Source organism: Mustela putorius, unplaced genomic scaffold (genome assembly GCF_011764305.1).
Source record: "Mustela putorius furo isolate JIRA1106 unplaced genomic scaffold, ASM1176430v1.1 tig00000640_pilon_pilon_pilon, whole genome shotgun sequence".
In the NCBI taxonomy this organism is placed as follows: Eukaryota; Metazoa; Chordata; class Mammalia; order Carnivora; family Mustelidae; genus Mustela; species Mustela putorius.
Genome location: NW_025421432.1, coordinates 9,448,064 through 9,470,690, shown reverse-complemented (window position 1 = coordinate 9,470,690; position 22,627 = coordinate 9,448,064). Strand labels below are relative to the sequence as shown.

General features: G+C 36.5%; 1 protein-coding gene across 2 annotated transcripts in view; it reads left to right on the top strand.

Moving 5' to 3' along the window:
• The first annotated feature begins 3,122 nt into the window (after positions 1–3,122).
• The window catches only part of DCN (decorin), a 42,068-nt gene continuing 22,563 nt past the window's right edge, over positions 3,123–22,627 (top strand). Inside the window, exons 1-3 of one of the 2 annotated variants that reach the window (XM_004748553.3) lie at positions 3,123–3,329; positions 7,372–7,618; positions 21,828–21,940. In XM_004748553.3, coding sequence (XP_004748610.1) covers positions 7,405–7,618; positions 21,828–21,940 — 327 coding nt within the window. In that variant the 5' untranslated portion in view covers positions 3,123–3,329; positions 7,372–7,404. Of the gene's footprint in view, positions 3,330–6,355; positions 6,513–7,371; positions 7,619–21,827; positions 21,941–22,627 lie in introns of those variants that run through there. The other variant, XM_004748554.3, reaches the window with a different exon arrangement.

The window sequence follows — 22,627 nt, the reverse complement described above, 5'->3', positions numbered from 1 at the left end:
CTTGTGGGAAAGAAAGATGCTAACGGAATAGTTTTCTACTACCAGATTGTGTTTCGAGCCCCCCTGTGTTCCAGGCTGCCTTGAATTGCACCTGAACCTTCTTTCTCAGCTAAAAGAGAAAATCTGTCCAGGGTAGCAAAATAAAGAGCCAGACAACCCATTCCAGTCCCTGACCTGACTTTGAAGAGTCAGTCTAAGAATAAACCAGTCACATCAGGTTTGTGAAGATAATCACTTGCTTCCAGACCTCTTAGAAAATAAAAGGGTGTCTGAAGGAGACCTTTCTAAACTCTGGCATTCTTCACATCTTTAATATACAGGTACAATTTAAATCACTTGTATTTGATGTTGGGGAGAAAGAGTGACTAGCCTTGAAATGAACTTTGACAACATGGAGAATATAGTTACCCTGCTAACTAGTGGGTTGTCAGTAGAAATCATAGTTTAAGTGGTTTTAACAGAAGATGTGGTATGTGCTCTGAATTTGAATATTTCAAATATCTATAAGGCAGCCAAGGTTTGGGTGAACCTTACCCCCAAACATTCCAAGCCAGGATAAATTTCAGCAGCCTCTGCACAACCACTGCTTCTAGCCTCAAAAGTATTCCATTTCACACTAGAATTACAAGAGACCTGAGTTCTGTTGATAGCCCCATGGCATCTGTGTGATTTAGCTGCATAAGACTTGGTTGTGTCTTAGTGTCTTCTACCTAAAAAGTGGGTGTGACAATGTATACAACTTAACATCCGGTTAAAGGGATTTTAAATAAGATGAGGTTTGGTAAAATCCTTGGGATTTTGGAAGCAAGCTTCTTCTTAAATTAGAACAAAATGGAAATGTATGTTCTTGCACAAATGTTACATATAAAAAGAATTGTAACTTGGTCACAGTTTTTAAACTAGTCTGCAAAGACATGTTATCCGAGAATTTTGCTAGTTAATTTTCTTTACTAAGAGCTTGGTCTTTCTTAAAATCTAGTACAATAACAGAAGACTAGAATAGTTGCAAGATTGGGTGTTAGTTTCTGTTATGCTTCTTACCAGCTCCGTGAACTTGGGCAGATCATTGGACTTGCATTTACTCATCTGTAAAATGGAAATAGTAAAAATGAATTCCCTTGCTGTTCTCAAAGGATTGCTGTGACATACATCAGAAAACAATAAAAGCTAACATTTATGGAGAGCTTAATTTATTGGGCCATGCTCTGAATTCTGTGCTTTATATACTGCTTCATTTCATCTTCTCTCCAATATTTTAAGGTAGGTCATAATTTTTACCCATTATCCAGATATTGGAACTGAGACTCAGAGAGATTTAGTATGTTGTCTTACTATCAGAGGAAGAAAACCCAGATGTAAATGGCAACCAAAATGCCTCTGCTTTATGAAAGTAAGATGATCTATGTATCAAGTTAACGTGTCTTCTTTTCCTCTTCCTTTCCTACTTCTTCTTCCACTTTCTCCTTCATACCCTTATCCCCCCACCCCTTTCTCTCTCTTCCATGACAATTATTGCCATTACTCAACATATACACTACGGTAGGGTTGGGTTTTGATAAGGAGCAAACCGAGGACTGGGCAAAACAATAATTATGGTGGGATCTAGAGCCAATGTTCTGACTGTCTTTATGCGGTCATTCACCAAGGGTTTCTTAAGAATTTATTATATACCATGACTGTGCTGGTGCAGGGACTCTACAAATGAAAATGGTGCCCTTCCTTCCTTGGGGTGACACATGTCTGTCAACAGCTATTACATGAAGAAGAAGGGATTGCATGTCATATGAAAAAAATGGATGCAAGAGGAATTCAAGAGGAAAACATAATTAAGTCCGCATAAGGGGATCATGGATTTTGCACCAAAGTCCAGGGAAAATAATACTTGGCTTTTTTTTCTAAAAGATCGGAATAACTGGGCATGTGGTTATTCCAATGTCAAAGAGGAGATGTGGGGTAAGACATTGCAAAATTAGGGAGGCGGGTCTTGGAAAATAACGTAAAATATCACCCCCTCCCCTCCTGCAGATACCCACTCAAGAATTTAATTCCTTCAAGTTTCACCAAGGCAAAAGTATTCTCTGTAGAATTATGTACGTGGATGGCTAGAGGAGGGAAAGGGGAGGTGGATGATGGGAAGGCTATCCTCTCCTGTTTCACAGATGTCGATTTCAAGTCTCCACCTGGTAACAACAGCCTAAGGGCCAGGGCATAAAGATACAAGTCAAAACACAGAGACACACAGGGGGAGAATTAAACAGCATCCCGCCAGGGAATTACAAAAACTCAAAAAAGCTTTGCAGTGGCTAAATAAATAGCATTCCTTGTGTTTACACTTTCTTTTTTCTGTTTACTGAAATTTGAAAAGAGCCCTAGACTCTGCTGCCTTTTCAAAGTTCTGGATTATATAAAAGCAGAGTCCATGAAAATCAAAATTTTCATATGCAGGCTAAATTTAAAAATGACCAATTTCTAGTATCTATGTGTTTTATTTAGAAAAATAAGAAGAAACCCAACGGTTAGTAAATGACAAGAAAGATTGTAAACTACGAGTAATGAAATAATAATAATAATTAATAATAATAGCAGCAAAAGTGACATTCTTCTCATATAAAACCATGACTTTCTTCCAGGACGCTTTAGAAATACGTTCGAAATACGTAGAAAAACTCCACGGCAGAGTACTTGAATTTGCACAAACAGCCCAGGGCAAGTAAGAATCTGAAAGAGTATTTTCATATAAAAGTACTCATGTATTTCTGCAGACCACATTCAAAATAACCACAAGATTAATTTCGTTCCATTTGCCAGATTTACACATCACGAAAGCCAGAAAAACTGTCATTTCGGAAGTCTAAATGTTACTTATAAACAAGACTAGAAAGGGTGGATAGTGGAGTAAGACTGGGGGTGGGGAAGCAAACCCTTTAGTTAGAATGTTTTCAGGAAATGAATCGACACAATAAAACAAATTTCAAATCAAGTTGCCCCTCTATACCACAAAAGCAGTTTAGAATCTTAAGCAGATGCCAAAGGAATAAAGCAAACGTTGAGAAAAAAGGCCGATAAACTTTCTGGCAGCCATACAAGACACATATCATTACCATATGATCTAATGTGGGTGTCAGCCGGATTGTGTTCATTGAGGGAAACCTTATTTTTTAACTGTGCTATGGAGTAGAAGCAGGAGGTTTGCAACCTAGTGACAGTCACAGAGCAGCACCTACCCCCTCCTCCTTTCCACACCTGCAAACTCTTTTGCTTGGGCTGAATATTTAGTGTAATTACATCTCAGCTTTGAGGGCTCCTGTGGCAAATCCCCGGATTAAAAGGTATGGTTTTCAATAATTGTCCTGAACTCTGCTGCAGACTAATAAAACTTTGATCAAGTTGAGAGCAGAAGGAATTATTTGGGGAGAGAAAGAAAAGGAAGAAAAAAAAAATCATGCTAAACTTTTGGTAATCTTTATGCAGTGTTTTAAACAAGTATTACTTGAAGACAAAAGTGGAATATTTGGTAAAATGGTTGAATGCATTGTTTTAGTTCTTTCTGTTCTTGCAAGGATATTTATTAAAAATATATATATAACCTAACACCATGACTGTCTATATTGATATATTTTGTATTTGTACTAATGAAATGTTTTACCTCTTTAGAAAGTATTAATATTTTAGATCAGCATACTATTTGTAATATATATATATATATATATATATATATATATATGTGTATTTTTTTAAGGGATTTAATTCCCTCCTGAATTCTTGATATTTTCAGAACTTTTAAAAACTCAAGAGATGTGAACTCTGGTGCTTAGCTGCAGAAGTCAAATAAATGTATATTTCTACAACCTAGAAAAGAATAGAAATTATCACCAGAGAGGTGAAAAGAAACGTTGAAAATACTTATGCTGCTTTTTGAAGATAATCTCAGAGTTAGCTACATAATTCCTTACAGAGAAAGAAAAAAACCCAGCTAGTATTTTCAATGCAAATGAAATTTTATTGTAAGGTACATCACTTGAAAAGGAGGGTGTAGGTTATTTTTTTTGCTAATTTCCAAACAGGGTAACACAATGACCACTGGCTAAGTGGGGTCCCAGTGACATAAATTCCTGTGGCTTTTTCTTTTCCTATTGCTATTTTGACCAGAAAAAGAACCAAATGCTTCCTATAGCAGTCCTTATAGATAAATGCCATTTTTATTGTCTGTTTTTAATTTTTTTCCATTATTATTGAGGTTTTTCATGCACCTAGTGCTGGGGAATTTTTCTGCTCTGTAGTTATAGTTTTATTTATCTCTTAAGGGTTAAATTTGATTTTGAAAGTCATACCAAAGACATAAATGATACCCTACAAATGCTGAACTAAATGATATAGTTAATTTAATGAGCTGAAGCAGTTTAAGGAGCCAGAAATTATTATTTTTGTTGAAACACTTCTAAACTGTGGGGACTAGCTTTAGTGGACTAGTGACATTATACTTAGTTAGCAATTAGCATCTAGGAAGGAGTCCTATTTTTTGAGAACGCTTAAAACAGTCTCAGTGAAATTTGGACAGTATATTGTCTCATAATCTCCTTGGTTTCTGCAAGGGCATCAGCACTTTTTTGTTTATTTTTCTTATATACTAAGGAAGGAAGGAAGTGATTAAGAAATTATTAATATCAACAGTCCCCATTAATTGTTTTAACATGCTCGGTCTTCAAGTATGATGACACTAATTTAAAAAATCATCTCTTGGGGGAATCTGTATAAAGTTTCTGGACGTATTATTCTTCTCCAGGACATTCAGGGTTAAAATGCACACACACACACACACACACGCACGCACGCACGCACGCACAGACACACACACGCATGCATCCGAGTGATATAAAATAAGTAATGGAAGCCATAAACTCCCTGCTTGTGTTCAGCTTTAAATCAAGAAAAATATTGTGCAGAGAATTTGCACAACTTTAAGAAGAGTAAACACATATAAATGATAATATTCCTCTGAGCTAGCATTCAAGATTTCCTTTTTGGGGTTGGTGAAACAACCAGGCATTTTCTATTCTGGAGAAAAGATCAAAAAACGACATCTGCATTAATTCTCATTGCAATTTATTAAATCTGCAATTACTTTGCTTCATTTTCCTTCTAAAATTATATTAAGTATGCAAGCCTAGCAAACCATGGTAAATGGTAAACATTACATTTTAATGTGAAACAGACAGAAACCACTCCCTTAGATCGAGTCCAAGGGAACACTGCCAAAACAATAGGGTCTCCGTTAAAAGGCTCTGCAGTAACTGAGTGGGAACATGCTCCCAGAGAAAACCTGATACTGAATTTAAAGGGGCAGTGTGAATAATAATCTTTGTGGTATTTTTAAAATGAGAAGCCACATGCCTGTACTGCGTATTTACTGCCTTACACATATCTCACTAATAAATATAAGCTGAAGAACAAAAGCGCAAGAAATTCAAAAACATTTTTTTTCCCTTCTCTAGTGCATCTAGCTAGGAATTTCCAGAAGTTACGTAGATAGATACATTGAGGTCAGGGCATCCAAAGTGGTGTGTTTTTTGTCTTTGTTTTTTTGTTTTGTTGGTTTTGTTGCATGTGTTACAGTTGGCTGATGACTAAAAATCATTTTTTTAAGTCTGGTTATGATGGGCAGCTTTAATATGATGCTTATAAGCGTACACTTCAAAGTAGATGTGGGAGAACTAAAGGTAACATCTGCTGTGTGTTTTGGGAATCCTTAGAACAGTTTCCATAGGGTTTTAAAACATAAAAAGTAAGAAACAAACTGCGTGTTCTCTACATGATCAACTACTCTTTGTTATTCAGATCTATGTAGTTCCCTTCAGCCAGCTGAACACCAACTCAAAGACAGATGTACGTATGTAAATGCTTATCGAATGAATACGATATGGACTTGTCAAAACTGTACTTAATGTTTGTTTACAAAATTGCCCTCTAGGTAAAACCAGATAACATGTAAGTCCTATAAAAATCAGGATTTCCCATATATGTTTGCTGCTTTAATAAAAAATGATCAGTTTGAGAAACTGGCCCATAGATTTATTTTAAAAAATGAATTGTGCTTCCACCAAATTAAGGTTTTCCATTTGTTACCTTTCTCAGGCTATTGACTTGATATTGAAAAAAGATAAGTTTGTGTTTTAAGAAATCAGACCCACTGGTTGCCTGGAACAAACTGAATAACTTGTATTGTTAATAAATTGATGGTCAATTGAGTCATTTATGGGCAAAATGTTGTGCAAGGCCTGGGTACAGAACAAAGAATAATAAGACACGCCCTGAAGGAGTACATCTTCTAGTTGGGGGGACAGACCGAGCATGCAAAACAAATTACAGTATAATGTGATAAGTTCTTTAAAAGAGGTAAGAGCAACGTGCTTTGGGGCACAGAAGAGGGAAGAAGCCGTGTCCTGCCTGGATGAGCCAGGGTATCCACAAGGGAAGTCCATTATCATTTTCAGTCTTTACAGCCATCTTGCAAGGTAGGTATTTTAAATGGCACTTAGCTTTGAGTGGCAGGGTTGAGGTGGGGACTGGAGGAGAGAGAGGAGATGCAGAGAAACTGGGCTCGAAACATTGGTTGGTACCAAATAACGAATGGTCTCACAGGCCACAGAGGGGATGTGGACCTTATTGGCAAGTCTTGAGAAGTCAACAAGGAGTTTTCCGTAGAAGAGGAAGGCAATGAAATCTAATTCTCAGAACATGATTTGAGCAGCAGAGTGGAGGAAGACCTGGAGTAGAACAAATATTCAAGGCTGAGACCATTTGGAAGCTCTTGTGATAGTTTGGGGAGTGATGAGAAAGTTCTGGACCAAGATAAATACAGTGGGATGGGGAGATGAGATTGGTTTCCAGAGAGATTTCTGACACAGGAATTGAAGATCTTTCATGTTTATAGACCAGATTTTATTTGACTGTGGCCTGACTTGTGTTGAGTGAGCCCTGAGAATTCCAATAGGGCTTATCATCCTAACAAGTTTGCAAATGATGTGAATATATAATATACTGTCTCAATCCAGACCCCAAATTCAAGCAGGCAGATTCAAATTACATTCAAATTTCTTTTCCTAAGTAAAGAGCTGTACGTAATCCTTTACGTACCTTTCAAAGACATTTCAGTGTTCTGCTTCCTAACAAGAAATGAAAGGTTTTTTTGTTGTTGTTTTTGTTGTTTTGTTATATATATATATATATATATATACACACACACACACACACACACACACACACAACAAAGTATATATATATAATTTACACTCACTCTACTGTGGGGCATTTCAGAAGATAACGCAGTACCCAGGTTTTGCAACTCTTCTAAACCTTTCGTTTGTTTCCTAGGTTCCTTGGCTGTGAAAATACATGAGATAAATCATGAAGGCCACCATCATCTTCCTCCTGCTTGCACAAGTTTCCTGGGCTGGGCCGTTCCAACAGAGAGGCTTGTTTGACTTTATGCTAGAAGATGAGGCTTCTGGGATAGGCCCAGAAGAGGACCCCGGTGTGGAGTCTGCCCTAGAGCCTCTAGGACCTATGTGTCCCTTCCGCTGTCAGTGTCACCTGCGAGTTGTCCAGTGTTCTGATCTGGGTGAGTAGGTGCGGGCTCTCTCTACCTGTCTTGCTTCACTCACAGGAATGGCTTCCTGGTGAGGTTAGCATTTTCCCTTTTCATCTCTGCAGTTCCAAATGTGAGAGACAGCGCCACCTATGGAGAAGTGCAGGAAGCTGGCTAGCATAGAAAGAAGGAGCTTTGAAGTTAGGAGATCTTTTTCTTTCTTTTTTAAATTGGGACTCCATCACCTTTGCAAATCAGTTAAAAAAAAAAAAATCTTTCTGAACTTCATAGTCCCATTTATGTAAAATGAAATTTTGAGCCAAATAATGTCTCCTGTTCCACGATTCAAAAGGGATGGTTTATTTTAATTCCGTGATTTGCTTTCAAGAAATGTTAGATGTTAAAACCTGGGTGATGTCTCTACTCTTGGCTTAGCCCAGATAACAGAGTTCGAACATTACTAAATTGTAAAGTATGCAGAGTTATCAGAAGCAAAACAAGTAAAGTTTTAGAACAAAACATTATCTTTCAAGTACCAAAATACTCCCCTAATCTCTGGGTCTTGGTTTTGCCTTTACCTTTGGCATTTTGTAATCTCGCTGTTTATATTCTTTAGAAAGTTTCAAAGCAATCTTTACAACTAAGATATGGTGTAAATATTCAATATAATCACAGGACATTTATCTTTAGTCTAACACAGTATACAGCTTGATTTATCACGTTTGAAGAAAAATCTGGTCTGGGAATTCCAAGAGCAATACACTCAAAAGATAAATCTCCAGAAAGTTTGAGGCCCCAGCAGATGGGCCAAAGGGAATGAATATAGTTGATGTGACAGTTGATTTGCATCTCTCTCTCTCTCTCTCATTTTAGTTCATTTTCTTATAAGGGAAAAACAAAAGAACCAAAAATCCTCACAGAATGACTCTTGTCATGGTGTAATTCCTAATAGAAGAAACTCCATAGTGTAGCCGGGTACTTCTTCTTCTTTTTTTTTTTTTTATTTTAGTAGGGTACTTCTTTTGGGAACCCTGTATCTATTCAGAACATGGTCTCTCTAGCAGTATTTTACAGGAAAATTTGCCACTAGCCTCTACAGTTGGAATAAACTACATGCTAAAACCCAGGAAAACATAAATCATGTTAGATAGTAACAACTCAAAATCAAACATTCAGGACAGCTTTTTAAATGCAGACATATTATAAAGCCATTTAACACCGGGTGGGGGAAAGTGTGTAGAAAGGCTTTGAAAAGGCTACACGATAATTTCACAAGATTCATTCATTCATTCAACAAATATATTGAGATCCCACAATGGGTCAGATCTCTTGTAGGCCCTGGCAAGGAAGGAGTGAGGAGGACAAATATGGTCCTTGTCAGTCTGATATATTGGTGGTGATTATTTCTCTTTTGAATTGTATATTTTCTACAAGGGGGATTAGATCACTCTCAAGTTCTACAGAAACTGTTGTAAGCATCTGGATATTACCTGCATTTCTAGTATAGGCAGGAGAATCATGCAGTTGAAAATATCTGCACATTGGAATCACCATATGATGGATAGACTGGGGGTAAACTTAAAAAAAATTATTGAAATGGCCAAGTTCCTAAGAAAATGTGAATCCAATGAAATCTCATTTTGCCTCTGGAAACAAGGTTAAAGGGATCCATGATTATTTCCACCACATATATTGCCAACAATGACCAGCTGATATTTTTAAGGAGGAAAGAGTTGTCCAGTCACTTCATTGGTTTTATTTTCCATAAATATAGTTTGCTCATATAATAAATTATAAAACTTGAGTCTGATAAAAGCCTATGAGATAGTTTTCCAGTTGACTCTCATAAAAAAAGGCCTAAGCCTATTGCTCAAAACTAAACAGAAAAATCCAGTCTCCAGAAATGTCAAGTTCATTGACTTGGGTGTCTCATGACTTGGTTTCCTTGATGTCCTTGTTATTATTTTATTTCATTTATGTGTTTGTTTTTGGATGAGGACGTTTTCTACATGTTACCTTTTATCTAAGAGCCCAGAGTGCATAGCATTCCTTGAAAAGGCTGACTGACCCTATATACCAAGGACATAGCAAAGATTATACTAATGATTTCTTTTGGGAAATCCTACCGCATGAAGGGAACTAAGTTTCCATGAGTAGTAGTCTCATCTAAGTTACTTGTAGTTTTTATTAAATTCGTATTTAAATATATTATGGAAAGTTTTGATCAGATATTTCTAAAACAGAAAATATATCTTGAAAAGGAAGAATAATGTTTGTCTTTGAAGAAAACACTCTATTGACACTCTCCACTACCATCAAACTTCTCAGTTTATGTTCTTGGCATTCTTCGGAGCCTTGACATCTTCATCTGAAGAAAGATCACAGCCAACCTTAGATATTCTATTATTTGTGTCTGGTGCCTGGCTCACAGTGGACTCTCAACATATATTTTATATGTGGTGACTGTATGGAGTAAAAGGTGGAAGATATGTAGAAAATAACAAGGAAGGAGAAATAGCCAATCTTATTCATCGTAAAGACATGTAGTTTATTTTTTTGTTTTTGTTTTTAGTTATTTAGTGATCTGAACATGAAACTTGAGTTATTTTAATAGAAAAGAAAATGTTATGCACTTTGGAATGAGAAAAGTGAATGCTTAACCTTATCAAGGGCTAATGTTTTATTAAGGATCATCCTTGCCAGAGCTTTTAATGAGCAGAGGGGAGCTACAGAGTTGAAGGACAGTAGTCCATTGCCATCTTATAACTAAACAATATTTAATAAAAGCAAACAATTCTTACTAAAATGTTTGACTATTTTTGCTGCTAAGAAGTATTTTTGGCAAAGTTAAACAACATCAAATTTTTAAGCAGTTCTACATCAAAGCTAAGAAGTAAAAACTGTGTAATTGGAATTGAATAATTAACCCATAGGAAAATTTGAGGTGTTCAAGAAGATACATGGACTGTTTTAGTTCTCCTCATTCCAATTTATCAGAGTAGCTTTATGCATGTTTTTCTCTAGCATGGGGGATTGAGAAAATAAACATATTTTCACCTGTCAAAGAAAGTAATAAATACTGCATAGATACTGGCCAAGTTGTTTGGCTAAATTTGTTGTAATTTAGGTTGCCGTTTGAGCCATAACTAAATGAGATCCCTGTTTTCTCTCTCTCTCTCTCTCTCTTTTTTAATCTATCCTCTTGAGACATAAAGCAATTTCCTCTTAAATGTAGAAATTATAAAACAAATAAATGTAAGATTAAGAAATTCAACAATCTATGGGTTACCTTAAAATAATAAGCCTACAATGTAAGTCATTCTTGCCAAATATTTTTGAAGTGTCTTAATATTGATCTTGTGTGTGAATGATGTTTTGTGTACTGTTTTGAAGGAAAACAGTTCCCTTAGTTAGATGTGTACTCTTTGGCTCAAGTGTTACTAGGTAACCATTCATCTTTGGCTCAAGTGTTACCAGGTAGCATTATTTTGTACTGACTTCCATCTTGTTGCTAAAAGGCAGATCAACCCTGGTAGGTGAAATAAGCCCAAGCATTGTTTTTTGACTGTTCTTCCAAATTAAAGTAATAGTTACTGATACATTTCTTTAAAAAAAAATTTTTTTTAAAGTGGTGCCTGGATGGCTCAGTGGGTTAAGCCTCTGCCTTCAGCTCCAGGTCCTGGGATAGAGCCCTGCATCAGGCTCCTTGCTCAGCAGGGAGCCTGCTTCCCTCTCTCTCTCTCTGCCTGTCTCTCCGCCTAATTGTGATCTCTCTCTGTCAAATAAATAAATAAAATCTTAAAAAAATTTTTTTTTAAAGATTTATTTGAGGGAGACGGAGAGTAGGGGGAAAGACAGAGGCAGAGGGAGAGCAAGAATCCTCAAGTAGACTCTATACGAAACTTGGAACCCAGTGCAAAGCTCATTCTCAAGACCCTTGAGATCGTGACCTGAGCCAAAATCAAGACTCAGATGCTTAACCTGCTGAGCCACCCAGGAAACCCTTGATGAATTTCAAAAGAATTTAAATAGCTTTTAAAATGATTTAATAGTTGCAAGAACTTGGGTTTTGCAGTTCAACATCTCTGAACTCAAGTCCTGCTTTACATTGAAACTTCCACTGGATAAATAGGAATATAACATTTCATTAGGTAAGAATAGAAAATATTGATAAGAGTGTCTACCATACTGTTCTATTTAGTTTACCGTTTCAGACAAAGTTGGCTAGTGACATGAGGTTATTCCTCATAATGTTCTTTTATTTTTCTTTGAGAATCTCTGAGAAGTGGATGGCCTATAGAGTTGAATACAAAGTAGCACCTTCTCTCCCCTCTGTCTTGAATAGGACCACACCCCCTCCAACTATAAATAGACACGTATTAGAAAATTGTACAATTATCAAGCAATTCAGCCTTCTCCAAACACCATTCCTTTGAACAAAATGGGTTAGGTGAAATAGACAACAGTGAAACATTTGTATATTTTATAATCATAAATGATTCACAACCCACATATTTGGCTCTCCAGAGATGATGTTGGAAGATGTAACATTTTATTTTGCCATGTAAAAGCAGTGCAAATCACTACTGGTTCCTAAAATGTACTTCATATGGCAAAGGATATTTTTGATTTAAAAATACCTTAACAAAAAAAAAAAAAAAAAAAAGAAAGAAAGAAAGAAAAAGAAAAACCCACCACCCTTTACACTGCATAGAGTTTGTATTCTTCTTTTTAATCATTTTGCTTCAACTGGTGAAAATTTTGTTCAGTAGCCACCCCTTGGGACGGACAGATTTCTTATCTGGGGAAACTGGTTTTCCAGAAGCAAATTTTATATGTGAACTATTAGACTTCCTCTGTGAAATCAACTCCGAAGAATAAATTAGGGCTATTTTGTAGAGGGGCAGAGAGAATGCCGGAAGCTCAGTTGCTTTTATAGTTTGTATCTGGCTCTGCCGCAGCAGGGACGTAGGGTGACCCTCATTAGGAGTCTCAGATGCATCAAAAGGGTGTGCCTAAGACGTGGCGAGGGAAGGAGCTATGTGCAGAGCATGCCCAGTGGGTTGCCTAAATGCATATTGGGTAGTGTGGAGCGTGGCAGATCATTAGACACAGCAGGAAGAATTCTCATGTGACCCAGATGGCCAACGTTCCTGACACCAGGGGTTAAAGATGGGGAGGAGGAAGAGAGGAGTCAGAGAAAGCCAAAGGAAGCATCTGTCTTCTTGACCTGACTGAGAGCTGACATATCCCTGGTTTCCTTCTCAGTCCCAGGAGGGAGAGAACAGCAGCTGTGTGGGATCAGGGCATTTGATCAGACTGCAGCTGTGAGGCATTCTCTTCTGGATGATCCTCCTGGCTCCAGGAGACAGGATGGGGACAGGTTGTGAGAATATCAATTCCCTGGGTAAAAGAAATGCAGGAGACCTTCTAATCTGAAGTTTTCTCCTTCAAAGAGTAGCAAAAAGATTATATAATTCCCTTAAAAATAAGGATAAAGAAGAACTAATCCGGTTTTCAATCCAGTCTTAGTAAAAGGAGAAAGCCCTCTAGAGCTCTCTAGCAACTACACGATGACACTCAGGATTCAATAAACCCTTGACTTAGTCTGCAGATTGCTTTGAGGTGATCTCTGCAGCTTGTCTACGTCTGTGGGTTCGCTGTAATCGATATTTGCCTTGATTATTCTGTGTTACTCAAATATATAGTATATAATCATGATTCAGTCTATTTTATTTATCTATTTATATATTTACTTTCTCTACCAGAAGGGAAGCATAGTGAGAACTTATTCTTGTATATCCTCTACTTAATAAAATGCCTTCTGCTTGGTGGATAGTCCAACATCAAGAAATGTCTGATGATTAAGTGAACATATCCAGGACCTAGTGCTGTCAAGCTGGGAAAAAGAGGGAACATGGCTAAGTGGGAATTAAGAGTCATGGAGCTGTGGTACACAGTATTTTTGCTTTTCTTTGTTTATTCATTTGTTTTGTTTGAGGGTGACCATACGTAGAACCAGAAAGGTTCAACCTTCCTTGGGCTTTTTTGAAAAAAGAACTGAACTGAAGGGGGGAAAACTCCTATTTCTGAAAGCTGATCCAACTGCTACCACAATCAAATTGCCATTTTTAAGAGGGAAATAAGGGAACATGCCTGCCTTGAGCAGAGGAAAGGGTTTTGATGGAGCCGGGGCTCCCAACATGTCATGTCATGTGCCAAATACTGAAGTGTATCACCACTGTCCTAATTATTAAATTGAAGACAGCATTATAAAAAATATTATTGGAAACCAACAAGAATAAATCTTGGAGTTTGGACCCCTGCCACCGAACAGAGGGGAAAAGAAAGCATCATGTCTTAGGACAACCTGGCCTTTGTCCAACATGATGTTTACCAGATTGTTGACATTTGCTAGCAGAACCATGCTATTCATCACTGGGACAACTTGAAAAAAAAAAAAGTATAATTCTCAAAGACTTTATTTCAGAAATGATTTTCTGGTAACATCTTGAGTAAAATTTTATTTACTTCAATAAATAATCCTATTTTTAAAAAGATAAATTTCCATTTACAGATTTTGGGGGGACAAATAAATAATTCAGACTAGTCTTGGAAATAATGCATTTAAATGGAAAATATAGAGTTATATTAAAGGATACTCACTGAAAAATAATTACATTTAGAAAACCACTCTGCTCCTGTTACAATTGCTGAATTCATTTTATCTCAAAACTTGGCGACTAAAAAAAAGATAATTTTATTTTGCTCATTATTTAAGTACAAGAAATTTGAGCAGATCTCAGAAAGGCTGTTCTCGCTTGGGGTCTCTCAGGCATCGCAGTCAAGTGTTGGCTGGGGCCATGGCCATGGGGAGTCTAGCCTAGGCTCCACACCCAAGACAGCTCACTCTTGTAGCTGGAGTTGGTGCTGCTGTTCCCTGTGAGCTCAGCTGTTCTGTCAGCTGGAGTGTTTCACGTGGCCTCTGCAGCAGGGTGGTCTCAACTTACACAGGCTTTTTTACATAGCCCTTAGCCCCTGGCTGCCCCCCAGAGCAAGTGTCCCAGAAGAACTGGGTAGCAGCTGTACAGCCTTTTCTGACCTAGACTCCGAAGTCATGCTGTGTGTCTCTTCTGGCCCATTCCATTAGGTCATAGAGACATTATATCCCAAATTCCACAAGAGGAGAATTTGACCTCATCTTTTGGTGGGGTTGGGACTAGTTTGTATTGAATATTGGGACCAGGATGGGAGATACAATTAATACCATCTTTGGAAAATGCAATTATCTCCATATGTATATAAAATGGATACATATACATTTATAATGAGAAACAGAGGCATAAATTGTATAATATATAGAAGGTCCACAGATATTACACATCCCTGTGAAGGTCATTATTTAACAGTTGCAAACTACTTAAGAGGTCAAATCAATTATATGCACATTAATTTACAACTTTATTTCATAGTTACTTAAACTTTGTACTTTGTACTTAAAGATTGTAAGAAAGGCATTGAATCATATCTCGATGGCTTTCTTTCTGTTGTAGAATATCTTTTTTTGAAGCGACTTTTACCTGGCTAATCAATATTTCACTTAAAATGCTTATCTTACTTCCCATATAATTTGGGAATGACTATAAAATTCATTAGTTTCAATAACAGTGACTTAGTTAAAATCATATATAGTTAATAAGATCATATACACAGACAGAATTTAAGTTTTTTTATTTAAAAGCTAAAGGTAAAAATATACTTAAGTTTGAGTATTAATGGTTACTAATGGTTTCATACTCTTTGAGGACTTGTTTCAGTTCAAATGAACAATTTTCAACTGAAATAAAGTTTTTAATCACCTTGAAAGCACCTTTAGCTCTAGTATTTCTACCCTGGTCTACTTCATGCTCAGCATTTTCACATGAAGAGATGGCGTCAAGGGAATGCTAAGGTAAATGTTCTTAGTTATCTCTGGTTAGTGTCTGAGTTGATCTGAACTCAAAGCCCCTCTGATTCTAAAGATGATAATGCTGACCAAAAAAAAAAAAAAAAAACCCAGCATAAACAAAGACTGATAGTTTACAAAGTCGCCAAAAGAGCATACCATTTGCCACTATTAAACTAGAGTTAAATGGACCAGAACAGCTTTAGGGAAGCTTAACAATTTGTCGGGGAATATATGCTTGCTAAACGAGGGGTGACCAGCCAAAGGCAGAGCTTGGTAGACAAGCTCTTTAGAGACCCTGAACTTCGTGGGAACAATGACGGAGGCAACAAGACCACCAAGGGTCTAGTAGGAAGAGCCAACCCAGGAATAAGAGCTTTAAATGAAAAGTCTGTATGTGATCCGTGGGCAGAGCAGATTTCAGCTTTTGGGATAATATGCATTATAATTATGTTATCCAGGAAAATAACAACCACTTTGTCACAGATTTATAGACTAAATAATCAGCAAGATAATCGGAGCTGCACCCTTTCATCTCTGTACTGATGATACTTCCAGGGAGGTAATGGAGGGCCTGCTCTGCATTCTGGTAGGAGATTATTTTGTAGAACAATAGAACAACTTACTGAATTCTCATGAAAATTCTGTGAAAGATGCAACAAAACCGAGGAGGCCTAGACAGCGGAAGCAACTTGTTTGGGGATGTTAAGGAGCAAGAAGAGGAACCAGGATGAAAATTCAAATACCAATCTTATTTAAGAATTGTAGAAACATTTAAAAATATACAAAACCTGCAAAACGAGGGGTGCCTGGGTGGCTCAATGGTTTGAACTTCTGCCTTCGGCTCTGGTCATGATCCCGGAATCTCTGGATGGAGTCCCATGTGGGGCTCCCTGCTCTGCGGGGAGTCTGCTTCTCCCGCTCCCACTCCCCCTGCTCAAGCGCTGTCTGTCAAATAAATAAATGAAATCTTAAAAAAAGAAACAAACAAACAAACAAACCTGCAAAATGAGAGACTCTGGTGCACTCGTCACCCAGCTCTCAACATGGAACAACTAATGCCAGTATTTTTCTATGTATCTCCACCCACCTTCCCCCTTCCATTTTATTTAGAAGCAAATTCCAGATGTCACGTTATTTTATCCAACAATATATCCATACATTTCTCTGAGAGATGAAAGCTCTTAATTAATACAATCATAACTATCAGAACACATCTAAAATGTAAAATTATTTAATATCAAATATTCATTCTGAGTACACATTTTCAATTATCTCATAAATATTAGAAACAGTTTATTTTACAGTTCCTGTGAATTAGGATCTGAATGAAGTACACATATTGCAATCATTTAAATAGTTTTTAAGTCTCTTTTAAGCTATACATTTGGAAAACTTATATTTCTTTACTTACAGTTTCTTTGCAGTTTATCTGCTGAATTGTTGCATTTCCTCTTCCCTTCTGGTAACCACGAGTTTATTTTCTGTAATTAAGAGTTTGTGTCTTTATTTGTCTCTCTCTTCTTTTGTTCCCCTTTACATGTTTGTTTGTTTCTTAAATTCCAACCAGTGAGTTCAATCATGTGTTTGTCTTTCTCTGACTGACTTATTTCACTTAGCATTACGCTCTCTATCGCCATCCATTTCATTTCAAATGGCAAGATTTCACTCTTTTTAATGGATGAATAATATTCTATTATATCTATATCTGTATGATATAAAAATATCTATATCTATTTATCTATCTATATAGATAGATATCAGATCTTCTTAATCGGTGAACACCTGTGCTGCTTCCATATCTTGGCTATTGCAAATAATGCTGTTATAAACACGGAGGTGTATATATCTCTTTGAATTTGTGTTCTTGTATTTTTTGGGTAAATACCCAGTAGTGTGATTTTTGGATCATAAGGTAGTTCTATTTTTTAATTTTTTGAGGAATGTCCATACTGTCTTCCACATTAGTTGCCTCAGTTTGCGTGCCCACCAACAGGGCAAGAAGGTTCCTTTTTCTCCACATCTTCACCAATGCATGTTTTTTCTTGTGTTGTTGATTTTCGCTGTTCTGTTAGGTGATGAGGTAATAGCTCATGATTTTAATTTGCATTTACCTGATGATGAGTGATGTTGAGAATCTTTTCTTTTCTTCTCTTTCCTTTAATATTTTATTTATTTATTTGACAGAGAGAGACACTGTGACAAAGGGAATACAAGCAAGGGGAGGGGGAGAGGGAGAAGCAGACTTCTTGCTGAGCAGGGAGTCCAATGTGGGACTCGATCCCAGGACTCTGGGATCATGACCTGAGCTGAAGGCAGACCCTTAAAGACTGCCACCCAAGCGCCTTGAGAATCTTTTCATGTGTCTGTTGGTCATCTGGATGTCTTCTTTGGAGAAATATCTGTTTATATATTCTGTCCATTTTTAAATTAGCATAGTTGAATCCATTTCTTTAGCAGACTGAAGCATGTACCTTTAACTGTTTCTTCTAAATTGGGAGTTACATCTAAAGGCTTAACCAGATTCAATATTCATTATTTGCTTGATTATTTTTGACAATACTTATACATAAATGAGGGTCTGTTTCTCCATCCAAAGGTTTATAATTGGTCTCTTCCCATGCGAAATACATGGCATACTGAGAAACTGTACCATTGGATCAGTTATCATGTGGGACGAGAAAGATAGTATCATTCAGACACATGTAGCCAAAAGTTCCTCACAAATATGTCAAAGACACAGAAGACATTGAGAGAAATTTTCAGATGCAGATAATGGAGATGACATATTTGATGGTAATATTTATTCCTAAAATATTTCTGGCCAACCAAGAAACAGAAGGAAAATTATTATTATTATAGCCAGTTGTATTCAAGTACTTCCAAGGAAAGTAAGAACCATTATGAAAGCAGGATCTGAAAAGAGGATTGTACCAAAACATAGCAGGAAAGATCTTGAAGCCATGACCATGAACTTTTCACCATGGGACAGCAGGACAGACTATAATTTTAAAACTAATCAATCAGTTGGGGTTCCTGGGTGGCTCAGTGGGTTAAAGCCTCTGCCTTCAGCTCAGGTCGTGATCTCAGGGTCCTGGGATGGAGCCCCGCATCAGGCTCTCTGCTCAGCGGGGAACCTGCTTCCTCCCTCTCTCTCTGCCTGCTTCTCTGCCTACTTGTGATCTCTCTCTCTCTCTCTCTCTCTGTGTTAAATAAATAAATCTTAAAAAAAACTAATCAATCAAAAAGATACCTTTATATATGAAGCGGTAAGACCACAACTCTCATGAAATATAGTCATTTGTCCCAGCTCTTCCAGAACTTACAGAAAAGAAAGAAAACTAAAGTGCAGGACAATACTTCATGAGCTTATATACAAACAGGAGTTTGGCAGGGGCTGTGTGGTCACCATTGTCTGGTGTGGTTAGGATGAATATTGTAGAGGAGGGGGTAAAGGGGTTGTTAGAGCACTTTTAAGAGTTGTGAGAATGAAGCTTGAAGGAAATGAGTGGGTGGAATATTCCGTGAAACAGAAATGATAAGAACAAAAGCAAAAACGAATAGTTAAGAATAAGCATAGTATGTTCAAGGAACAGTCTAGATCAACTTCTTTTAAAAAAAAATATAAACTGTGTACAAGTACATATGGTATGTTGCATAGTTCTAGAGTGAGGTCTCATACCATCTTGTTCTTGGTTTAGATTAAACATGAGACACCTTAGTGAAGTCATATAATTTCTCTCTTTTTTTTTAAATAGAAGTTTTTTTGCTTTTGTTTTTGCTTTTAATATTTTATTTATTTATTTGACAGAGAGAAAGAGAGATCACAAGTAGGCAGAGAGACAGGCAGAGAGAGAGAGGGAAACAAGCTCCCTGCTAAGCAGAGAATCTGATGCAGGGCTTGATCCCAGGACCCCGAGATCATGACCTGAGCCAAGGCAGAGGATTTAACCCACTGAGCCACCCAGGCAACCCAAAGTCATATAATTTCATTTGATTTCTGTTTCTTTACTCATAAAAGGGAGTATTGGACTAGTTTGGAAGTTCTTTAATTTCTGGGACCAGTGAGATTGTTTGAATGTTGAACAAGTTAATTTCTTATAAGGTGAAAACCAAATTCAACAAAATAACAACAACCTGGCATCTGCTTATTATAATGATTTTTAAGAAGATATATTTAATACAGAAGCAGAAGCTAGTTTCAGAAATGTGTGTATCCATGTATGTGAGTATGTGTCTATATGTAATTTATATTAAAACTAACTTCATTGTACTCATTTGTTTTTCTAATTTTGATATAGACTGATAAGAACCTCATTATAGAGTCCATCTGATCAGCATTTGGAATCATAGACTAGCTGTTACTTAATAGTCCTTCCCTTTGTGACATTCTAAGAACTCATAACTAGGATAATGTCTCTGTTTTACTCTGCCTGTAGTTGCTGGAAAAACTAGTCGACAGTGCAATGCCCTGGCTAGACCTTAAATGTAACAGTATGTTCTTGCATCTGATGTCAGAATAAATACAAAGTTTTATAAAAATATGAATATGTAAAATCCCTGAGATGGATATAAATTTATTAGTAACTCAGAGAAGATAGTAGGGTTATGATTTTAATCATTAAAATGACTTTCTAAGCATTAAAATGTGAAGATTCCAAGCTTTAAGATTTTTTTATGCTAAGTCTTCCAAAAAAAATAATGTATACAATTCACCACAAGACATTCCTAAAATTCTAGAAGGACAACATAACCAAAATTGTTAGCCAAGCAGATATATCATTTTTTCCCTCCACAACTGAAATTAATCTGCGCTTTAGGCTTGAACAAATGTTAAAAGAGTCACTGGGATTTAAGTTCAATAATGTATAAAAGTGAGCATAAGTGGAAATTAAAACTTTGACAAAGAAGCCCATGGAGTAATAAAGAAATGTAGGCAGTTAACTTTTTTTTTTTTTCTCAAATGAAAGGCAATGTGTCTTTACTTGGTTGGAGAACACTAATTATCAAAGATTTGGCAGAAGACCGCCACTCCTAATTGCATGAAATTATCAAACTGACATTTCTGAAAATGGCAGTGATCATTACTGCATAATGCCGTTAAAAATCCTCCTACAAGATAGCTGTTTATCACCGAAAACACTTCACTCTTGTCATTTCTCTGTGAACTGTTTCTGTAGTAAGTTCTTGGAATATATTTATGTATGTTTAGAATCACATGCATTTTGATATTTAAATTTATAATAACCGTTGATCTCTGAATTGGATACTAGTTTTTTTTTCCCCCACTATCAACAGAGTCATGTGAGTAAAAAAGTTATTTGCAGAGAACTTAGAAGGTAGGTGATTTCAGATACACTTTCTGTAATTTTCATGGAGGACTTGAAGACAGCACGATGACTACCATGATAATTGAACAGCACACACTTACATAAGGTTCAAAATTGAAAAGACATCTTTCCAACATAACAATTGCATTCCCTGTTACAGTTTTCCTTTTAATTGAAAGCTGTAGATTAATTGTATTTTCTACAGGGATGTGGGCAATTTCTGTCTTGGTCACGCTGCGTTCTCAGAACCTGATAAACTGATGATGTCTAGGAGGTATTCTATTGGCTTTGTTGAGTGAATGAAAGAATTTCAGCTTCAAGTACGATGGAGAGGTGGAAAAACTTTTCTGATGTATGTTATGCAATCTCAAATACAGAAAAGATCACATGAATTTGATAGAATTTTAATAGAATATCAAATTTCTGCTTAACTTCCTACATCAATATGAAACAAAGCCAATGGAAGAAACAGAAGCATTTTGAATGTACCCCTCTGGCAATGGTAGGTTAGGTCAGATGGATCTTCAGTGATTTGGCTAAAGCTCTTCTCTACTAAATGGTACATTTATGTAGAAAGGCATAAATTTAGAAATCACATGCACTTAACACTGATCCAAGGAATTATTTTCTAAAACAAGAACAATGAGGTAACACCTTAATGTGCCCTGAGAATTTTCAGCCACTCTCTTACAAAATATGAATTTTAGTTTTACACAGCAAAGTAATTACATGGGAAAAATAATGTGGTCAGTGTATAATTTTAAAAAATACATAGAGCATTTGACTTCTTTGGAAAGAATAAAGCAGATATTTTAAATTATAGTCGATGTAATTCCTAGAAGAAGAAAAATATGATAGTGGTAAAACTTTCATTGCAACATTGATTTTTTTGTGAGCACATCCTTTGTGATTCTGTGGTCCTGCGTCCCTCTTACTGACTGCATTATTTCTTTTACTGTCACACAAGGTCTGGAAAAAGTGCCAAAAGATCTTCCCCCTGACACTACGCTGCTTGACTTGCAAAACAACAAAATAACCGAAATCAAAGATGGGGACTTCAAGAACCTGAAGAACCTTCATGTAAGAGTTCTGTGTTTGTTTGTTTGTTTTTGAGTTGTAACAAGATCTGACTCACAGGATTCTTCAAAACAAGGCTAGGAGTACTATATGGTAATAAATAAGCATAGAGGCATTTATTAAATCCTCTATTTAGGGGGTGAGAGGGGAGCAAAGCATCATATTCATTAACCCCTAAAAAAAAATCAGCCAATTTTCTTACATTTACCCCATAGATCTTTGGTCTTTGTATCCTCAAAAATACTTCATATCTTAGTCTTCTCTTACGTTTCATGAATTTAAGTCTTTATCTTCCTAGGTAGATTCCAGAGATTCCATTTCAATATTGGAGCAAAATACAAAATGGATTACTGAACTTAGTATTAGTTTATCTCTTTGGTCTTCTTTCATTAGTTTTCTAAGAGGTGCCAATGTTGTAAAGGCTCAAAGATTAGCACCAAGAGAAAAAGGGATAGCCATCTGTAGTTTACTTAGTAAATATAATTCTATCTTCAAATATCTATATATCTATAGCTTGCTTTGTATTTAGAACTTTGCTTATTGCATTCTTATCTGTATCTGTGCTTTAATTGTGATTTTTACTTACCTCTACTCTATTATGTCACACATCCAGTCTACCAAACAGGATTCCAGCAGAAAATTGGTGGCACTCTCTAAAGTGTTCACAGAGAAGGCATTACTGAAGGGATG